Source organism: Myotis nattereri (assembly GCF_964212035.1).
Source record: "Myotis nattereri genome assembly, chromosome: 12".
NCBI lineage: Eukaryota > Metazoa > Chordata > Mammalia > Chiroptera > Vespertilionidae > Myotis > Myotis nattereri.
The window spans coordinates 23,368,630-23,391,957 of record NC_138087.1 but is presented as its reverse complement, the minus strand read 5'-3'; the positions used below and the strand labels follow the sequence as shown (position 1 = coordinate 23,391,957).

The following is a 23,328-nucleotide window of genomic DNA, read 5'->3' as shown; positions in this document are numbered from 1 at the left end:
AATAGGCCCAAAGCCAAAAGTAGTGCTGAGGGGGCCTGATTCGGTGCCAGACTCCTCAACCACCTCAGAAAAATTGAGAGCTCACTAGAGGCTGTGCCAAACTGTAAATGCCATAGAGTGTAGAGCAGTGGTTCTCAACCTTCTGGCCCTTTAAATACAGTTCCTCATGTTGTGACCCAACAATAAAATTATTTCCCTTGCTACTTCATAACTGTAATGTTGCTACTGTTATGAATCATAATGTAAATATCTGATATGCAGGATGGTCTTAGGTGACCCCTGTGAAAGGGTCATTCTACCGCCAAAGGGGTCGCGACCCACAGGTTGAGAACCGCTGGTCTAGAGCAATACTGAAGAAAGAAAAGAATTGTCCAGTGGGGAGAATGTGTTGCTAAGGCAGAAGAGCCAACTCCCTGTCTTCATTTTATCACCAAGTCTTGTGAGTTCTCCTGAGATTTTTATGGTTTTTTCCCTTTCCTGAAAAACAGCCCCTGCTACCTGCTTGCCTTCTAAGAATGGATATTAATATGTTAGGCAACCAGATCTTTGAGCCTTTTGAAACTAGGGAGTTGAGAATAATCACAAAGGTAGAAATGACTGACTCGATAATAGTACAAAATCCAACCCTAAGCCATTTTTGTGCTATTGAATGACTTATCAACCTAAGGCCCCACCAGGTCCGAGAACTGGATCTCTGAGCTTCCCACTGTGTCCTCCTCAACTGCCCTCTGGATCCTCACCTCCACAAACACATTCCAGTTATCATCAGCCTCACCAAGTCACCAAGATATCGGCTTCAAGTCACCCTTAATCATTAATCTGCCTCACTGCCATGATGTAGTAGTTAGTTCTTGTAAGTGGTCTAAGTCAAGAGAAGAAAAAATAGAAGATGAGGTTGGAATGGGTTTTGAAGTCCATGTGGTAGGCACCTACAATTTGATTCTTGTCATTCTTTTCAAGTAAAGCAAAGAGTCTGAACTAGTGATTATTCTGGAATAGTCTACATGACCCCAAAGGGTAGGCATTGCCTTCATTCTACTGGGCACCTCCTCTACAGAGGGCCCTCTGCCAAATATTGTGGGAACTAAAATAATAAGTAAGATCTGAGTTTTGTGCCCATAATGTTTGCAGACTAATGAGGACAACAGATGTACATAAGACTACCTGAAATGGAGAGGTAATTACATATATCATTGCCTTCCAATGTACACATCAAGATCCTCTCATTGATATTTGATTTTTGGCTTCCTCTCTCCCTCCTCCAAGCCTTGGCTCTTAGGGGATTAACCTCTCTTGTTTATATTAACAGATGCCTTTCTTCATATATGGAAGCTCTATCTATTTCTCCCATCCAACTAAGCCCCATTCCTCCTTTATAATACTGTCTTTTCCTTAGTACTTCCCCAGATCCATCTGCAGCATTCATTCTCCCTCCCCTCTCACCCCTGAGGTGCATTCTGTGTATTTAGGACACATGTGCTGTCTGCTCCCACTGGTAGCATTTAGATCAAGTAGTCAACAAGCAGCGTAAGCAGTCAAAACCTCCTTATTCAGTGTTGCTACCAGAATCCCAGCAATCACAGTGGAAAGAGAGCCTGGGTTCCTGAGTATCATTTTGTTAAAACAGGATTCTGAATGTTACTTGGGTTCCCTCCTGCTTTACCAATATTGATTTCCAAAAAGGACTCAACTGACCTGGCCTACATGTTTCTTTCTGTTGTTCCAGGATTCTTCTACAACCAGATGATTCCTTACAGATCCTGGCACCAGTGGAAGCTGATGTGGGTTTCTACACTTGTAACGCCACAAATGCCTTGGGATATGACTCTGTCTCCATTGCCGTAACGTTAGCAGGTAACGTGGAAATCCCTGTTCAGTTCAATTCAGAAACCATTATTGGGTGGGTGCCTCCAATGTGCCAAGCAGGACCAGGGACACATAGACAAATGAGATCCATGCCCTGCCTTCAGGAAGCTTGTAATCTGTAATTATAATTAAAGGGAGGTGATGTATAGGAGGAGGTAGAATGAAATAAGTACTCTAAGTGATAACCAAAGAGTGTGCAAAGACATTTCATTCCATCCAGGAGGTCTTAGAGTTAGGATGAGTGGAATTTTTATAAGCAGAGATAGGGAAAACATTCCAGACAGAAAGAACATGAGAAAAGGAGATGTGCACAAGTAAGTAGCATGTTGGGAAACGCAATTGTGACCTAAGATTATTGACTGCTCTTTTGGGATCCTGTCATTTCTCCTTGTTACACCCGTTGCAAAGAAGACCTTAAGACCCATGGGGAGTTAGAATTCTGCGGTCACAGTGTGAGCCAGGAGTGTTCTGATTCTGTTTTGTTTTTTTTCAACCTCTTGCTCTAATGCACCTGCCAATGCTTTGCCTTTACCCAACAGTGTTATGCAAAACATTCTACACCGGGTGAATTAAGAAAATCAGGATTCAGATTACAGTGTCTCCAAGGTTGTGGTCTTATAGTAGTGCACTTTTATAAAACCTCTTTTATATAGGACAAATCCTTGCCTTTGAAACTAAAGAAAACCTTAGATTCATACCAGTTGAACCAGTGTCCCCATTTCTCAGAGGGCAGGCAACCTGAGGTCTACCAGCCACTCGGCGAGAGGGCCAGAGAAGCAAACTGAAGTCTCCTAACTCCCAGCTCATTGTTCCCTCCACTTCCCACCTGATCCTACCCAAATCGGATCCTTTTTCTAAGACCTGGGCCAGGCAGTCTTCATGGCAGTATGTTGCATGTGTTTGTTTTTATTCTTTTCAATTGTTGCTTCCAACAGATGATTCAGTAGATGCTAGAAAAGCCAACATCACCCCACACTGACCTCATCGGTCCATGCTGGGATTATGTTGTCACACTGTTTTCCAGTCACACATGCTACTCCCTGGCATATCTGTTCAGCAACAGTATTTCTGCCCCTGTGACCTAAAGCTGATCTGAGAAGGGCCCTTTAGCAGGGGGCTTTGCAGAGAAGATGAAAGTCAACAATGAATAAGGCAAGCTAAGGAGCCTTGGGTAGATTAAAGGCTGATATTATTAATGCCTATTTTTTTGTGTGTGAATAGAACATTTGCGTTTCTCCTAATGTATTCCAGTCACCAGCTTTATCCCCCTCTTTAATACAGAGTCCAGATGCTCAGCACCGGTTTTGTTAAATCTCTTCTGCCTTCCACCCTCCAACCTCCCTTAGCAAGGGCACTGCTGACATCCTTCCAATTGAGGGCAAACAGTGGCTCTTAGGGGATTACCTCTCTTGTTTATATTTATCCAGATACCGTTCAGCTCTGTCACAAACTCAATGCCCTTTGTTCACCTGCATTTAATACGATTAATGGAAACCTGTCTAGAATTAAGCAAGGCAATTGAAACATCAGGCCTGTCTTCAGTTCTTTGAAGAGGAGCTATTGGAGGCTGCCAAAAGGTTCAAAGCCAGGGAAGTGAGACAGCAGCCAGAGAGGCACCAGGGAAGGGGGGAAGGGGCTGCCTGGTGAGGTAAATCACAGACCCCACCCCAGGGCTTAGGGCGCTGTGTCCTGTGCTGCAGTGGTGGGGTCTGTGCACGTCTGCTGGCAGATCTGCCACACAGTGCCTCGAAAAATTAAGGCTCAGTCGTATACTTTGCCTTAAGATTGTGTTCATGTCTTTACCTGGGATTATCATATATCCCTGTGTAATTGTCTACACTCACAGTAATAAGGGGCTCACCAGCTACTGTTCTGAGCATACTTTCCACCAAGTATTATCAACATGTAGCAATAAATAAGACCCGAGCTTTGTCCCCCATAACATTTACAGACTAGTGAAGGCAGTAGATGCATTCATGGCTACTGAGAATCAAGAGGTTACAATTCCTTCAAATGACATCAAGATCCTGCGTAGCACTTGTAACATGTAACCTAAAATAACCCAAATTGGGGAGAGGGGGGTGTGCATTTCTAAGTTTGATTACCAATTATACTGCTTGTTAGCTGTCTGATCTCGAACAAAGTGTAAAACCTCGTTGGGTCTTTGTTCTCATCCATAAAAATGAAATTAATAATATTTTATAGGATTGTTGTGACGTTAAATAAGATTGCATGTGTGAAAAAGCACTTAGCCCAATGCCAGGCACATAGTTCACACTCAATAAATGTTTTCTGTTTTCTTCTCTAGCTTTTCTAAAATGAAACACATCCTGAAAGCAATTCTAAAATGTGTAAAACATTAGCTCAACTTTGCTCCCACGTACTTTTCACTAGAAGTCTTCACACTGAAACTTTTCGAGTATGAACTTAGGAGCTGGTTCCGCTCACTTGCAAGCAGTTCCTCATGGTAAATCTCCGTGCTTCTGTGCTTTTAATGATGCTGCAGAGGATTTTTTTACCTTCAGTTCAGTGGGAATGTACACCAAAAGGAGGCGGGGGGAGGGGGAATGTTTTGAGGCTCAAAGTGCTCAGGTGTTCCCAAGATTTGTAAGGAATGTATGGACTTTGGTCTTGCCAGTGCACCTGAGTTGACCAGATGCAGGGAAATTTGTCCATAATAATTCACAGGAGCAGGCATAGCATAGCAATTAAGCCTGCGGGCTCTGGTGCCTCATAGTCTGGATTTGAATCCTGGCTCTGTCACTTCCTAGCTTCATAACCCTGAGCAACTTCTTTATATTCTCTGACTTGGTTTCTTTATTTGTAAAACGGCGATAATTACAGTGCTTGACCCGGAGGGTTCTGGTAGAGATTAAATGCATTCATCATGTAAAATGCTTGTAACTGTGCCGAGCCTATAGCAAGCACTCAATATTTATCAGCTATTATTATTATTATTGTGAGAATAATGCACCAAACAAAAGCCAAGTTATTTTTACAGTCAGGAATATTCTTTTCAAGAGTCCTTTGTAGAGTGCCTGTGTGTATCTCAACCTCTCCATGTCTCGGTGTCAACTGGAAAGATTGAATTAGCCTTCTTAAAAGTGGTTGGAGCGCCTGGATTCAGAGCAAGGGAGGTGGCTAGTGACAAGGCATATTTCACATGGACCACAGAAAGGGGGGCCTGCTGAGCTCTCCCTGGTCCACAGCTAGACCTCTCCTCTGCCCCATCCTCTGACTTGAGTGAGTTGCCACTTCTGCTCTCAGGTGCATTGTTGGGCCATTGCTACTCTCTCCACAATTTGTATTTAAACATGTAAACGCCATTTCATTTCAGACATGCCAATACATTCAAACCTTCCTTTCTCTGCTCTCTGTGGGCCTGTGAGATATTGTCTTTTGTGCCTTTTGCTTCTCCCCAAACTCATCCATTATGTACTGATTTTATCTTCTAAGTCTCAGAGCTTTGAGAGTACTTGGCGAGTGTTTCTCGGCATGGAGATGTTTCCCTATCTATCTCCGTGGTTTAGGACATTTACAGCCATGTAGATCCAGTGGCCCAAAATTCCTTTCTGTCCTAAATTGACTTAATGGAATGCCTGTTTCACTGCTCAGAATATAGATGAGACTAACATACAGTAGAGTGGAGGCGGGAGTGTAAGAATATCATCAAAATGGCACCTACCTAACATTTTGAGGTATTGATTCCTTTGTGTCCAGGGCAAAAACAGTTGAGTAAAGGAGAGTTTCTGGTGTGTGCAAAGATCGGCACAAAGACTGGAGAGCCATCTTGACTAGTCAGACCCAACACTCGACCAGGTTGCTCAGAAATCTAAGTCTGAATGGTGCGGGCGGCATTTTGAAGGAAATCAGTAGTATCCTGGTAAATTGCTTCAGTCTGGATCAGGGGAGTTTAGCTCTACTTACCAATGCAGATGAAGCCTGTCCAGGTGTGGAACGTTGATGAAGTCATAGCCAGAAGGGAAATGTTTTTGGTTGTCATTGATTTTATAAGATCACAAAAAAGATACTGTAGGGCCTGCCTGACATCATCAATGGAGAATGAGGAGGAGATGAGGGCTGAGGGATGAGCATAGCTTTCATTGAAAGAGAACCCAGATGAGCTCATTCAAAGTTTTCGCAGGAAAGGAGAAACAGAAAATTTTCTCCTTTCCTGGCATGTTTTTCTGCTTTTTTATGAGTTGAATCGCTGACACATATTGTGTCTAATAAAGAGATCACAGAAACCTCTATGGGAAAATAAAAATAAAAGGCAGTTGTTTCTGAAATTCTTTCTCTTGCCCTTCCCCGCCATGATTTAGCAGCTGCAATAAAAAGCAAGCAAGTTTGTAAGCTATTCATAATGGAAGTCATTTCGAATTGGAATTTCTGGATTTCTCATCCAGCAACTCTGCTAACCGGAGGGGAATTTTGCTTTACAGGGAGTTTTAGACTCAGAGAGGGCCTTGTCACCAGTGGCAATGACTGACAAAGGAAGGTTTACTCTGGCACCCTAGATCAGAGGGAGTGGTAGACAAGTTTGGCCATGTTCCTAATGGTACTCTGAATAACAGGCTAATTAATGGCCATGGACTGATTCAAGCTGCCATCAGGGGACCTCATTATCTGATAGAATACTGAGTAACCAAGGCCTTTAAGTTTTCCTCAATACATACACATGTATAGCATGCCCACGAAAGACTAGCTAGTATAGAACTTGGATTAAATGCATAAAATTATAGCAAGAGGGTCCAACTTACTCTATTTCCCAGTAGACTATAGGAGACAAACAGGAAGTACAAATGGTACAAGCTAGCTCATCTCAAATTCTGAAAGAGCAGTTCCCACAACTACCCAATGGAGTGAGGGAAGAGCGGGTGGTTGGACAGCTAGTGGGACATACCATATCCTCGGTGAATTGTTCCTAGGAGAGGTGCAAAATCACAGCTGTCCTAAGTATGGGGTCCCCTGTCCAGAACTCTGCAGTGGAACATGCCAAAGCAGTTATGACAGCACCATTTGCTGACTTTGTCTCTTGAGGATTCATCAACTTCACTTGAATAATTAGAAGAAATAACCTGAGTAACCTGACTCGTGACATTGGCAAAGCATATCTTGGGAAAATGGATGGAAGCAATGCAGCTGGGAGCTAAGCCCCACCCACCTCCTATATACTAGTATATATCCCAAAGACACACTGACAAATTACAAGGGCAAGGAAATTCCATTTCCTTCTCAGTTTCTGTGCAAGATAATTAGTAGTCACAATGTTGACCCTGAATCATTAAGAAATGGTCAAATCAGGTTAAAAACTACTTTCCTGCTATATCCAGGTTTAATTTAGATACCATAAAATTCGCTCATTGTAAGTATGCAATTCAGTGATTTTTTTTTCCAGCAAAATTTTTAAGTTGTCTAGCCATCACTACAATCTAAGGTGCTGTGTGTTTTTTAAAACTTTATTGAGGTATAGTTCACATACTATGACAATTCAGCCATTTAAAGTATACAATTCAATAGCTTTTAGTACATTCAGAGTTGTGCATCCAGCACCATACTTAATTTTAGAGCATTTTTATCATCCCAAAAGTAAACTCCACACTCCTTAGCCATCACTCCCCACCCCACCCCACTTCCACCAGCCCTAGGCGACCACTAATATACTACATCTCCATAGTCTGCCCATTCACCGTGCAATACATGGTCCTTTGTTACAGGCTTCTTTCACTTAGCATAATGTTTTCAAGGTTCATCTGTGTTAGAGCACGTATGCTACATTCCTTTCTGTGGTGGAATAATGGTCCATTGTGTGACTATACCACATTATATTCATCACTCATCAATTGATGGGCACATAGGTTGTTTCCACTTTTGGGCCATTAGGAATAATGCTGCAATGAACATTCACGTGCAAATATTTGTGTGGACATATGTTTTCATTTCTCTTGGGTATACAGGGACGGGCAAAAGTAGGTTTACAGTTGTTCATATGGGAAATAATACATTAATTACTAAATAATAATACATGAATAAACTCAGTTTCACAAGCTCATAGCTGTAAACCTACTTTTTCCCACCCATTGTATAAAACTAAAAGTGGAATAGCTGAGTCATGTGACACATTTATGTTAAACTTTTTAAGAAAACTGCCATCTATGTCCCAGACTGGCTGTACACTTTCACATTTCCACCAGCAATGTCTGAGGGTTCCAGTGTTTCTATATTCTCCCAACATTTGTTGTCTATTTTTTAAAATTCTGGCCATCCTTATAGAAATGAAGTGATAGTTCATTGTGATTTTAATTTCTAGTCCCCTAATGACTGATGATGTCCAGCATCTTCTCAAGTGCTTATTTGGCATGTATATATCTTCTCTGTTGTAGTGATAATTTTGCTGATGTAAAGACAGGGCATATTGCCTGTGTATTTGTTTTTTATTGCTGCCATAACCAATTACCAAAAATGTAGGTTGTTAAAACAACACAAATATGTTATCTTACAATTCTGGAGGTCAGAAGTCCAGTACAGTCTCACCAGGATAAAACCAAGATGTCAGTGGGCTGCGTTCCTTTCTGGAAGCTCTGGGGAGAAAGCTTTTCCTGCTCATTTGGGCTGTTGGCAGAATTTAATTCCTTGTGACCTAGGACTGTGGCCCCCATTTTCTGCTGGCTGTACACTGAGCTTCTAGAGACAGCTGCATTCCTTAGCTCGCGGTCCTCTTCCTCATCTTCACTGCTAGCAATGGGGTTGCCTCTCTCACAAACTCTTCTGCCTCTGTCTTCTGATTTTAAAAGCTTAAAATATTTTTTTTTAATTTTCAAAAAGAGCTTATGTGATTTTACTAGGCCCATATAGATAATGTAGGATAACCTCTTATTTTAAAGTCAGCTCATTAGCTACCTTATATTCCATCTGTAGCCTTAGTTCTCTTTTGCCACGTAATCTAACATAGTCACAGGTTCCAGGGATTAGGGTGTAGACATCCTTGGAGGGCGATTATTCTGCCTGTCACACTCTCTGTCTGAAAGGCACAGCTCACTTTCATCTGAATATTGCCAAAGAAAAATGCAAATCTAATGTTGATAGACCTTCCAGTTTTTCCAAGTAAGCTAAACCAACACACACACACACACACACTCACTCACTCACTTTTTTTAATTGCTCCATTTTTAAGTGAGCCCAACTAGTTTTAAATTTTTAATAATTCTTTTCAGGCTAACTTGTCTGTGTCCTGAACATGAACTGGAAGCTACCGGTGCCCTATGGTTAAATCTTCCATTTTCTGTGTTCTGTGCTCATCTATTCCATCTCATTTCCTAGATATGGTAGATGAGTTTTGGACTTCAGTATTACTCAAAGTATAATAGCAACCTATTTTATTGGGTTACACTAACTAAAACCATGTAATGATTTGGATGGGAGAAGAATATTTGTTTTTACTATTACTAAAAAGAGGAAGATTGTTATAAAATAAGTAAGATTCTAGAGAAAGTATTTGCCTCATTAGAAAATTTAGAAGCAGATTTAGAACTCTAAACCTGTGTCTCTATTGTAAAAAGGAGGGCTTTTAAATTGATGCACACTGGGGTCTCTTTTAGACCTAAGAGTTCTACAGTCGCTAACATACAAATAAGGTACAACAATCCACACCCACCACTACCAGCTATCATCTCCCCTTACCTCAAAGTTTAACATTTGCAAATGTACTTCCTTTATATTTGGGAGAATAAAAGACTAGGTGGCCAAGTACAGCATTTGCAATATCTTGAAAAAATAACAGCTGAGAGGAAAGTTCTCAGCAGACGAGTGGGAGAAAGAGAGCAGAGTAAACAATACTGGTTGAAAGGGCAAATGCTGACTCAGGAACCAGGAGGTGGAAACGAAGGAGACCTTGCAAGAGAAACAGCAGGACAGGATGGAGTTAAAATTTTTCTGAGCTACAAAATGTGAAAGGCATTTGGAAGGAGAACCAGCCTAAAAAAAAAAAATCATGCATTTTAATATGACTATTATCTGTAACAAAGCCACTCTTGTTGAAATTGCCAGGTAGCCAGATCCTGAAAAGTATCTGGCCAGTAAGAAATGGTAATTGATTATTAGCAGTATCCATCATTAGTGATTCAGTTGTACTAGATGTTGTTGTTGTTTATCAGTGTTTCATAGGTTCACAATGATCGTGGTCCCCTAAACTTTACTTAGCTCAGGAGGTTTTAAATTCTTCAACTGAGAATTCTCATTTCAGGGAGTTTTCACAGCTTTAACTCCAGTGGCCCTTGTGAGGAACCTATGTTCATTAATTATGTTGTAAGCAGAGGCCAGCATTTCTTAAGGCATCACTTTGATATTCTCACTGATTTCAGAGCATTGTCCATTGATTAAATCTGGATTTATACAATTTTATGCATTTATATAATATATATAATTAAATTTAGATGTATATAATTTCTTAATTTTAGGTATTGAAGGTATGTGAAATTTATAATACCTCATTGCTGTATATGCAAATATTTTCATTAGTGAGCATCACTGTCTGATTCACCTTTCTCATGAAATGAGATTTGGGGCTGCCATGGATAACACAACTGTTTTCTTGAGCAGTTTCATGGGAGTCACCAGTAAGTCAACCTGGCACACATTGAGTTTTGAGTCCTGGCCTCACTGTGACTTTTTTTAATTGATTAGAGAAAGATATATATATATATATATATATATATATATATATATATATATATCCTATCTAATAAAGAGAGAATATGCTAATTGACCCTCACACCATCACAAAGATGATGGCACCCACAGCCAATAAGGAGGGAATATGCTAATTAATACCCCGCCCTCAAAGATGGCAGCACCCAGTCCCCTCAGCCCCACTGGGGTGGCAGGCACTCAGCCACCCAGGGCTGCCCAAGTCTCAGGTAACCAGGGCCGGCTGAGGCTTGTGCTGCCGGCAGTGGCAGCAGCAAAGGTGTGATGGGGGGGCGTCACCTTCGCCGGGTCGCCTCCCGCCCCTGAGGGTTCCCAGACTGTGAGAGGGGGCAGGCTGGGCTAAGGGACCCCCCCCCCCCTCCAGTGCATGAATTTTCATACACCAGGCCTCTAGTATATATAAATTTGTTGTTCCACTTATTTATGCATTCATTGGTTGATTCTTGTATGTGCCCTATCCAGGGATCAAATCCAACAACTTTGGTGCATTGGAACAATGCTTTAATCAAGTGAGCTATCCAGCCAGGGCCCCATGTAACTTTTAAGCTCTCTGTGTCTGACCAGTTACTGGTACCAGTTTGGGGGAAATGCATTGTATTTAAATTATTTCTTCTAATTCTTCCATATAGAAGTCGTTAAGTTCCTACTCACAGATTTGTTCTCTCTCCTCTTTCCTATCTTTTTCCTCTTTCTTTAAAGTTTTTTTTCTGTGTGTTTTCTTTATCAGAAGTTCCCTACACTGTTTGCTCCTCATGGCGTTTTCTCTCTCATAGCGTTAGCATTATGATAGCCAACATTTATTCAAACAAACCTCATGCTGTGCTAAGACACCCTTCTAAGTAACAGCTTGGTATGCACTGTGCTCATTCCTCTTAGCCATGGAAGTAGACAAACAAGGCACAAAGAAGTTAAATAACATTCTCGAGGTCACTCAGCTATTAAGCAATGAGTCCAGACACCTGACATGCAGGCTGCCACTTCTCATGGCCAGGCCCACCGCCTGCATCACTAGTTTATCATGTGTGCCACTATCTAATCTGCTCTAACCCAGAATCTGTACCTGAGCTATACTCCCAGAAATCTCTGCAATTGCTTAGTTTAGGTGTCACAGTCTCAACCTGTTTGCCATTGATGCGCTCTTTCTGGAGCTCTCGGTCATCACCAACCCTGCCTGCTGCAATCCTTGTTTCCGACATTGCCCAACGTCCAGGCATCTGCAACACACACACACACACACACACACACACACACACACGTGTCCTGGCACAGATCACCTCTAGCTGAGCAGTGAGAACCTGAAATTTCTGAGGTACAATTCATTTTTCATGGTTAAGGATAGTAAAGAACCTTTTTAACTGATGTTTCTGACTCTTTCAGAGAATTGAAAGACCCGTTCGATTCATTCCTTCAATAAGTTAACAAATATTAATGAAACCTGGATCAATTAGCATTTGATTACTGTAACAAACAAAATCATAAATGCATGCTGGCTAAAACATGATAGATTATTTCTTGCTCACATAAAGTCCAAAACCAATGATTGCATAGAGGGTGTTTGTGGTTCGGGTCCAGAAGTGGCACACTTCCTTTCTGCCCACATTCCATCTGCTAGGACACAGTTCCTTTCCCACACCTAAGCAGAGGGGCTGGGAAATGACCTAGCTGTGTGCCTAGGAGGAAGAAGCAAAGGGTTTGGTGGACGGCAAATCAGTCTCAGGCATGGCATCTAACATGGAAGGCCCCGTGCTGTTGAAAACAAAGTTTCTATTAGCAGAGGCCTGGACTTTGGCCCTAAGAAAAAGTTACTTATAATGCTTTCTATTCTTAGCTGAACTAAAAAAAAAAAAAAAAACTTTCCATCTCTTCCTGCTCCTCTCTCAATCACCTTTATACTGGGCCAAAGGTATTATTCAAGCACACATGTTCAGAGTTTTCCCCACTGGGCTTTGGTCTTACCCAGAGCCACACATAAGGGAAAGAGGTGGGAGCCAGAGCCCAGAGCTTTGAGCATTTGCTCCTGGGGCTCCATCTGTCCCTGCCTGTCTCATCATTCATCATTACTCGGCCCTCAGGGTCAGGATAATGCTGGGTTGACTCAACGCCTCTGCTAGCGAGGCATCAGGCGATGGCATTTCTTCGCATCATTGGATATTGATACCAATTTTTAACTACATCTCAGGTTTGTCCTTGCTTACTAGTGAGGCTCTATTCCCCCTGTTCCATGTGACTTCCAACAGGAACCATAATCCGAAAGCTAATGGGTACCGTATGATGAGGTCTGAAGGAACTGAACAAAAATGATTCTCTTCATGCTTCCATTTCTGTGTCTGACTCTCAAAGGGCGTGATTCCACCTATTGGGCCTGACGAATTGAACAGCTTGCCTTTTTTCCACTTCCTTGTTTTTCTTAAATTTATACAGCTATAAAATTAGACACACTCTTCTGCGTATAGCTCTCATTCAACCATAACACAGATTTACAAATTAATGAAAGAGTAACCTACAAACCCTGTCAATTTTCAGAAATTAATTTAATTTGCTGGCTTATGCTGATTTGCAACGTGTACATAGTTATGACGGGGGAGGCACAGCTCCCAGAGGCTTTGTGATGAAGGCTCCCTGCAATTGGCCTTTTTTTTTGTTTTGTCTGATATGAGAGCCTATTTGGTGGGGCATGCCATGACCTTTGTTTAAGCATTCTCTTAGCACAAACATACAGTTTATCATTTCATTCCTCTGTGTCTCTGCTTTCTTCTTCTTAGTTAACTTCCACAGTTACAGTAATACTAGTCAATATGATTATAATCAAACATAAACACAGGCATGTCCTTACAGGGCAGTACTCATTAGGTGACCATCCACATGATCTGCTATGGGCTTATTTTTGTTGTTGTTTTTAGTTGACCATTAAAATAAAAGTTCCAACTTGAAATCGTCTAATAGAGAACTGGTGGTCTCTCAAAATAAATCTCCACTCCCACCAGGAACCAGAGAAAACCAGTTCAAGGGAAACTAAAACAATGTAATTCATTGATTATCAAACCTGGCTGCATATCAGAATCACCGAGGAACTTGTTAAAAAGAGAGATTACAGCTTCCATCCCGCCACCTGAGATGCAGGTTTAATAGGTCTAGAGTGGGACTCAGTAACATATACAAGCTTTTTCTAATAAATGTAAGAGGGCCAACTGATTACCGAACATTGTTTTCATTATAAATTTCTATTAATTATAAGTACTTGAATAACTTTGTGCTTTGTCTTAACAATGCATCGTGAAGGAATAAGGAGGTATAAGTAGCCTGTGCTAACACCAGCACCACTAGTGACAGGACAAAAGGCCATTACTTTCAGCAAAAGCTCAATATAATTAATTAAGGGCTGGATTTAATTCAGTGACATTTGAATTTTATAGCTATACACTTGCAGCCATAAAAACCACCTTTATTATTAAAATTCCTATAGGAAAAATAACTTGGTAATTGTGAGTCTAAAACTCCCTGGGCCCTAACCTCTTTTCCCCACTGGCACAGTTGTTTTTATTACACAGTGAAGCAACCCAGCCCTTCACCCCCTTCCCTCTAGTAACCGCCACACTGTTGTCTGTGTCTATGAGTTTCAGTTTTATATCCCACATATGAGTGAAATCATATGGTTCTTAGCTTTTTCTGACTGACTTATTTTACTTAGCATAATGTTCTCGAGGTCCATCCATGTTGTTGCAAATGGCACTATCTCATCCTTTCTGATGGCTGAGTAGAATTCCATAGTGTATAGGTACCACATCTTCTTTGCCAGGGCTAACCAGCAGCCCCTGAACGATGAATAACAGATTACTCAGACACAGTTTGACTGTGAAAGAGAGGGCTAAGGGGCCCCTGGCTCTAGTGGCCAGAGCAGCCTCTATTGCCTGTCTCATTAGGCCTTTATTAGAATTTTTATCTTTAGGTACAGTCGGTAGGGTGAGTAACCTTGGGAGGACAGATGTATTTACATTATCCTCTAGGCAAGGGCATCCAGGGGTTAAGCATAAGGGTTTCAGTAAACACCTGGGGGTCTACATATGTACAGGCTTGTTTGGAAAGGTCAAGGAATAATTAGGGCGCCGCCTTTGACACTCCCCTAAGTCGGAATTCCGATAAACAGGGCAGGCGGCCTTCCACACACTTACCTTTTATCAGAATGTCCTCCTTACAAACTTTCCAAACAAGTTTCTTGTGCTCCCCAACACTTCTTTATCTGGTCCTCTATCAAAGGATACTTTGGTTGTCTCCATGTCTTGGCCACCGTGAATAATGCTGCAGTGAACATAGATGTGCATCTGTCTTTGTGAATAAATGGTTTTGAGTCCTTTGGGTAAATACTCTCGGGAGAGGAATTGCTGAGTCATATGGTAGCTCTATTCTTAATTTTTTGAGGAACTGCCAGAATGTTTTCCATAGTGGCTGTCTACATTCCCACCAGCAGTGAATTCGGGATCCCTTTTCTCCACAACTTCTCTTTTTAAGAATGAATTCCTAAAACTTCAGGCCGCTCAGATGAGCAGATGTTGGGGAGAAGGATGGTCATTTGCCTCTGTTAGACAGTCTCCTTTTATTAGACAGTCTCACAAGATGCTGGATGTAAGCGTCACCCCAGTAGCCAATGCTTACAAATGCAAACCTGAAAGGAGTGAAGAGAAAGCAGGTGAATAGAGATTAGTACCGCGGTTCTCAACCTGTGGGTTGCGACCCCTTTGGGGGTCAAACGACCCTTTCACAAGGGTCACCTAAGACCATCGGAAAACACATATAATTACATATTGTTTTTGTGATTAATCACTATGCTTTAATTATGTTCAATTTGTAACAATGAAAATACATCCTGCATATCAGATATTTACATTACGATTCGTAACAGTAGCAAAATGACAGTTATGAAGTAGCAACGAAAATACTTTTATGCTTGGGGGTCACCACAACATGAGGAACTGTATAAAAGAGTCGCGGCATTGGGAAGGTTGAGAACCACTGGATTAGTAGGTTCCAGCCAAGATCTATGGCTAAGTTCCCAGGAACCAGGTCAAGAATCCAGAAGAAAATAATCACCTCAAAGGGCCAAGAAATGTCCACTCAGTGCTTCATTTAAACAGACTCACCCATCCATCTTTATGTTCACAGACACTGCCCATCACGTTTCCATGTCTCACCTCTGTCCTTCCTCATATGGCTAATTCCTTTCCCAGAACCCCAACAGTAAATAACCCTCACCCTACACTTCATATAGAAGACTTGCAACCATTTATTCACTCAGCAAATCACTGGCCAAAGCTTTTAGTCAGATAATTCTACTCAACCAAAAAGTTCTGTGTCCCGAGGAAAGGAAATTTAGAAACCTTTGGCAAACATCTATAACAACCGAAGTACTTCTGACTCTGTATTAGGTGCCAGTCATTCCACATCCCTTAAGGCAATCATCGTGGGGAAACCAAAAACAAGTAAACAAACCAGCTATAACTTGGAAATTGCTATGGTAACCTAAACTCTCTCTACCTTAGTCTACACTATCAGGGGCTACAGCCTGGATTGCAGTGGAAGTCTTCTGGGGACCATGAGTAGAACCACTGACAAATCATAGGAGGAGCCTGGATCCCAAAGCAGACCACACACTGTGTTCCTGGAGCCTGCTCTCTCTCTCAAACGACATTTTTGGAGATAATAAATGCCTTTACCATTTGAAGTAAAGGGGATGGAGAAAAAAGAGGGACAGCTGTGTGACAGTTACGGGCAGGAATAAAGGATAAAAAGATGATAAAGGAAAGAAAAAGTATGAAAAGCAGTTATAAGACTCCAAGTGGCATTGCTGAGTCACGGTTTTCTTCACAGTTAATGAGGGAAGAAACAGAACAAATACCATTGTAGAATGCCCTGCCTGTAAAAGGGTTGAAACAAAATTAAATCCATTTGACATACACAAAATTAAGCTTTAGGTATGTGAAATGATCTCATGTGGACCCTTATTTCTCCACACTGCACAATAAATGAGTTTTTCATTGTAATTTTGTGGTCATGTCCATGAAGTACCAGATTTTTATCCGCAGATGATAAAGACCTATTAAAATGTAATGTGCACAGAATTTCCACTTCCAGGAAGTGATGTAGATATACTTTTCTCTATTCCTCCTGCTAAATACAACTAAAATCCATGGACATCATATATAAAACAAACATAAGAAGACTTAAAAGTGGAAAGGAGAAAGCAGACTGGCCAGGGACCTTGGGAACTGAGGAAAAACATGATTTCCTTGAATTTCTTCTTCCCTCCTAAATTCCATCCTTGGAGCTGAAGAAGCCAGCCACCAGGAAATGCAATGGAAACTGGAAAAAAAGTTGTAGGGGGAGCCCCAAGTAAAGCCTGCTCTCTCTGCCCAAAGCACCAGCAAAGAGGCAGTCTAACGAGACAGAAAACTTTGGAAAACACCCCTCTGCTCCAAACAGCGCAGAAAACACTGGAGCCCACTGCCGCTCACACCAGCAAAGGTGCGTGGGGAGCCTAGACTCGACCTAGTCAGACCAAAATGAGGTTCCCGACAACCCCATGGAGGCCACATCAGAGAAGACAGATTTCATCCCCACCAAGCATTATATGGAGACCTCACAGAGCCTGGAGTTCCACCCTCACCCTGCGGTGCCCTCCTTACCCTCTCGTCTGCAGTAGTGTTAGAGACAGGACTTCCCCCACACACACACCAAGCCGTAACAAGGGCCCTCCCACAGCGGTGTCAGCAGAGACCATGTGGGGAGCCAGAATCCCCACCTCTGCCCAGCAGTAACGCAGATTCCCCACTTAGGTGGCAAAGGAGGCCAAGTGGAGAACCTGGACTTGTACCTTCACTGGATAGTAATGAGATGGCACCTCCCTGCTCCCCCACTTGATTGGTTTCGGAGAAGGCCATCTAACACAGAAGGTTTAAATAAGATCCAGTGTTGCTTAACAGAATATGAAAATGTTCAGGTTTCAACTGAAAATCACTCATCATACCACTCTTATTCCACACAGTGCTGGAAGTTCTATCCAGTGACATAATGCAAGAAAAGGAAATAAGAGGAATACAGATAAGACAGGAAGAAATAAAACTATTTGCAGACGAAATGATTGCCTACTTAGAAAATATCAAGGATCTACCTAAAAGAAAGTCCTAAAACTAACATGTGAGTTTAATAATGTCACTGGATATACAAAAATTAACAGATTTCTTGATACTAGCAGTGAACACACGAATATTGAAATTAAAAATACATCATTTACAGTCCCTCAAAAAATACAAATTAATTAGGTATAAATCAAATAAAATATATATAAGATTTGTATGCTGAAAGCTACAAAACTCTGATGAAAGGAATTAGAGGAGATATAAAATAAAAAGACAGTGTTCATGGGTTGGAAGACTCAACACAGTAAAGATATCAGTTCTTCCCAAATTGATACACAGGTTTAATGTAATTCCTATCGAAATCCCAGCAAGATTTTATAGTTGTAGACAAGAATAATTTAAAATTTATGTGGAAAGGTCAAGACCAGGGGTCCTCAAACTTTTTAAACAGGGGGCCAGTTCACTGTCCCTCAGACCATTGGAGGGCCGGACTATAGTTTAAAAAAAAAGCTATGAACAAATTCCTATGCACACTGCACATATCTTATTTTGAAGTAAATTAAAAAAAATGGGAACAAATACAATATTTGTATTTGCATGTGGCCCACAGGCCATAGTTTGAGGACCCCTGGTCAAGACAATAGAATATCAAAAAATTATAAAGTAGGAAGAATCAGCCTACCCAATTTCAAAACTATATAGTACAATATTTAAGATCATGTGGTATTGATAGAGACACACATAGATCAATGGAACAGAAGAGAGAACCCAGAAATATATCCTCAAAAATATGTCCAACTGATTTTGACAAAGGTGCAAAGCAACTTAATGAAGGAAAGATAGCTTGTTCAATAAATGATAAGGGAAGGAGACGACTTTAGGTGGTGAACACACATTACAATATACACATGCTATATTATAGAATTGTACACCTGAAACCTATATTATTTTATTAACCAATGTCACCCCAATAAATTCAATTGAAAAATGTTTAATGCTAGAATTAACCACAGGCATACATGTAGCTTAAAAATAAAAATAAATCAATAAATGGTGATGAAACAATTGCACATCCAAAGGCAAAAAAACCCCCACAAATTAACATTGATCTAAGTACCACACCTTATACAAAAATTAACCCAAAATGTATCACAGACTTAAATGCAAAATGTAAAACTATGAAACTTTTAGAAAAAGATAGGAAAAAATCTTCAGCATCTAGGTCTAGGTAAATAGTTCTTAGACATAACTTCAAAAGCATGTTCCATGAAAGGAAAACTTGATAAATTGGACTTTATCAGAGTTAAAAAAAACTTTTGCCCTGTGAAAGATCCGGTTAAGAAAATGAAAAGAAAAGCCTGATATCTAACAAAATACTAGTATCTAGATAGAATATAAAGAACTCTGCCCATCCAGAGTGGCTCAGTTGGTTAAGCTTTGTCCTGTGCACCAAAAGGTTGCCAGTTCAATTCCCGGTCTAGCACATACCTGGGTTGTGGATTCAACCCCTGTTAAGGCACAGAGACGACAGATCAATGTTTCTCCCTCTCTCTCTCTCCCCCTCTATCCCTTTCTCCCTCCCTCCCTTCCTCTCTCTTTGTCCTAGGGTGAGGATTAAAAATTAACAAACTAGAATATAAAAAACTCTCAAAACTAAACATTAAAAAAATCCAAATAGAAAATGATCAAATGACATGAAGAGACATATTACCAAAGAAGATATACAGATGGCAAATAGATACATTAAAATATATTCGACATTATTTTTTTGGCAAATAGACACATTTAAATATATTTGACGTTACTAGTTATTAGAGAAATACAAATTAAAACCACAATGAGACATCACTACAGCTTTATTTGAATTGCCAAAATCTGGAAACAACCCAAATGTCCCTCAACAAGTGAATGCTAAAAAAAATTGTGGTACATCCATAGACTACTACTCAGCAATAAAAAGGAGCAAACTATTGACATGCACAGCATGGTACCATGTGAGACCTGGCAGAATCTCCAGTATATTTTTCTGGATTGAAAAAAAAAAAGGGGATTCCATACTATATGGTTACATTTATATAACATTCTTTACATAAAAATTTATAGACATGGAGAACAGATTAATGGTTGCCAAAGATGAAGGTGGTGTTAGGGATAGCATGAGGGATCCTTGTGATGATGGCATTGTTCTTTAGCTTAACTTTATCAGTGTCAATGTCCTGGTCATGATATTATGCTCTAGTTTTATAAGATATCACCATTAGGTGAAACTGGGTAGAAGCTACACAGGATTTCTCTGTGCTATTTCTTACAACTGCATGTGAATCCAGAATTATCTCAAAGGGAAAAGTTTAATTAAAATAACCAAGCTCTTAAAAAATTGAATGTATAGGGTCATTTGTGAATTTAATGATAAAAATGTACAAACCATCCGAACTTGTTGGACACCATCCTCTTATCCTCATATGCTTCCATCCTTGTTCTTTTTCCGACAGTCCTGTGGTAGATAGGTGGGTGGGTAAGTAGATGGTTTTTATATTGTGCAGTTACAATTTTTTTCAAAGGAAAATATGATTCATGGAAAAAGTCTGGGTATACCAGTAGTTCATTCTTCATTATCCCATGATTCAAGAGAATGCCTCAAGTCTATAGTCATTGCATATAAAATTTCGCATTTCTCCCCATCTTCAGGGAAGCCATTAGTGAAAACATCACGAATGACTGTGCTCAACACCAAGGAGCCTGCCATCACAGTGGATATAGGAGGCACCATCAAAACAGTGCGGGGAGTGAATGTGACCATTAACTGCCAAGTTGCAGGTGAGAAATTTACTTATGTGTTAATTCATTTGTTCAGCTCTTAACGAAGCCCTGTGCTACGGTGGGGATACAAAGATAAACATAAATTCTGTTCTCAGGGACTCAGGGGTAATGGGAAAAGCATGGACCTCAGTCACTGAAACTGGAAAGTGCTATAGAAGTTTAGAGGAAGAAAGAAGAATTCTGACTGGGACAGATGAGATAGAAGAGGTGGTTTTTATCTCAGCCTTGCATACTGATAGAATGTGAATGTGCAAAGGTGGATCAAAGAGTGTTCCAAGTGGAAAAAGAGTGTGAGAAAACTCACGGAAGTAGGAAAGCCCAGGGACTATAAAAGAACAGTGTGTGCTTTGGTCTGACTGGAGCCCAGAGTGCAGAAAGGGTGTGGAGGGGCTTAAGCTGTAGCATGGTGGGCTGCACCTGCACCATGGTAGACCTCGAATGCTTGGCCAAGGAGTTTAGACCAAGGCAGATAGAGAGTGATGTTAGGGAGCATGCTTCCAGAGGAGTAAGCTGCCAGCAGTGCATAAAATGGATGGAAGAATGGAAATACTGAAACAGCAAAGCCAGTTAAGAAGCCATCATAGTAATTTACAGGAGAGGTAGCGGGGAGCCTGACCTCAGAGCAGTGGTGGTGGAAAGGTAAGGAGTGCATAGCAGAGATAAGACCAACTGGAACCTGGAGCTTATCCATCAGAAGAGAGTAGGAGTCATTAACGAAAATAGCCAGCATGTAGGAGTTGTGAGACAGGCATTGACCTTGGGTTGGCTTTGCAAACTCAGAGGCCGATAGGGACCAGAAAGTCACAGGAAAGTGGAGGAATAGTGGACAGTAGGGTGAGGTGTTATGCTCTGTGTAAAGGTATTCACCTTCATTTAAAAAGCAAAAAACACCAACAAACAAAACCCAGCTGCTAATTGCCCCTCCTTGTGGCCGAGAGTTTGTGCCGACTACCCTAAGGCTTTTCATGCCACGATGCAAAGAATAAATGAATGGCTCTTGTTTCAAGGCCCAGCGACAGTCTCCTGATTGCTGTTCTCATCAGATATCCCCTACTGTGGCACACCCTGACCCAGGCTCCCCAACCATACCCTGTCTGCAGAATAGAAACCAGAAATATAACAGCTTCTTTGTAAAGCTTCCTTTGGTCTGCACATCCAACCTCATCAGTGAAACCTCCTAGAACCAAATCCTTTCAGGCCCAGGACTCCCACATGGGGAGCAAGATAAAACCCCTGGCAGGGCTTCCCATGAATGAGCTGTCCCTTGGTGATGGTGGAGATGAGACCCTGCTATAGAGCCATCACTTCCCACCTGATCACTGTGAACACAGTCCTTGGAGACGGAACAATGACTATAGATATAATGGACTGTGTTGGGTATCTTCTTGAGAGCTAGGATCAGTATGAGCAAAAGAATAGGGAGCAGTCCAGCTGGCATTGCTCAGTGCTTGAGCATCGACCTATGAACCAGGAGGTCATGGTTCGATTCCTGGTCAGGGTATATGCCCAGGTTGCAGGCTCAATCCCCAGTGTGGGCTGTGCAGGAGGCAGATGACCAATGATTCTCTCTCATCACTGATGTTTCTCTCTCTCTCCCCCTCTCCCTTCCTCTCTGAAATCAATATATATATATATATATATATATATATATATATATATATATATATATTTTTTTTTTTTAAAGAAAAGAATAGGGAGCAAAGGCAGCAAAACCAGGAATTAGGCACTTGAAAGAGATTGAGACCCAGAATGCAGGTGGGGAAGTATTTACCATGGGGAGCCCAGGACACTAAAACCAGCATTGGCCAACTCTCCCTTGCCGCCTGGGGCTCTGTCTCCCCAGCTTCAGCCAGAGACTGATTCATGAGATCTGAGGTTGTCATATCCAGTTTTGGCCTGGCCATGCACATTAAATTTTTATTTTTACTCAGAACCATTTGTATTAATCATGCTTAACTAAAATAAATCTGTGTCTCTGTCATTATGCCTTTTAGGGTGGGAAAGAGCATGCTATTTTTTATTTCCAAATTTTTTTTCAATTACAGTTGACATTCAATATTATTTTGCATTAGTTTCAGGTGTATAGCATAGTGGTTAGACAATCATATACTTGACAAAGTGCCCCCTCCCCATATTTTAAGCACCCACCTGGCACCATGCATAGTTATTAAAGTATTATTGACTGTATTCCCTATGCTGTACTTTACATCTCTGTGACTATTCTGTAACTACCAATTTGTACTTTTTAATGCCTTCACCTTTTTCACCCAGCCCTCTAACCACCCCCTTTTGATTACACAGTTGTTCTGTGAATTTACTGAACAAAGAAAGCATCCTTAAACTGAATCTCCCGTCAAAATGCTGACAGCTGTAATGTTATATGGCAGAAGAAACGACTTTTACTTTGCTGCTACAAGTGGCTGCTATGGCTCTCTTATGACATAATTTTAATGGCTATATAATAGTCTATTTTAAGAATATTACATAGTTTACATAGAGTGACTCATGTCCTTACATGTTTGAGTTTTTAGTAGTTTTTCATTAAATAGCTTTTTGCACACATATGCTTTCAACTTGTAAAATGCAGCCTCACAAATTCTTCCCAACCCTTAAACATAAAAAGGATTAGGCAATGAGCATGCTGAGGCTTTTTATTGAAAAATGATCCAGTTTATTGTACCACCCCCAATACTTATTCTCTATTTGAGAAAAGTGCAGAAAACTGAGTAGATGATAAGGTTTGGGGGAGGAAAGAGTGGTTCATTCATTGTGAATAGAATGTGCAAAGGGCCTGAGGTAGAAAGAG

General features: G+C 41.0%; 1 protein-coding gene across 3 annotated transcripts in view; it reads left to right on the top strand.

Moving 5' to 3' along the window:
- ADAMTSL1 (ADAMTS like 1) overlaps positions 1-23,328 on the top strand; it is a gene marked incomplete at both ends in the record, with an annotated part of 891,527 nt that overhangs the window by 791,952 nt on the left and 76,247 nt on the right. For all 3 annotated transcript variants that reach the window (XM_081104271.1, XM_081104273.1, XM_081104272.1), the window contains 2 exons: positions 1,727-1,854; positions 20,391-20,519. In XM_081104271.1, the coding sequence (XP_080960397.1) occupies positions 1,727-1,854; positions 20,391-20,519 (257 nt within the window). The remainder of the gene's footprint in view (positions 1-1,726; positions 1,855-20,390; positions 20,520-23,328) is intronic.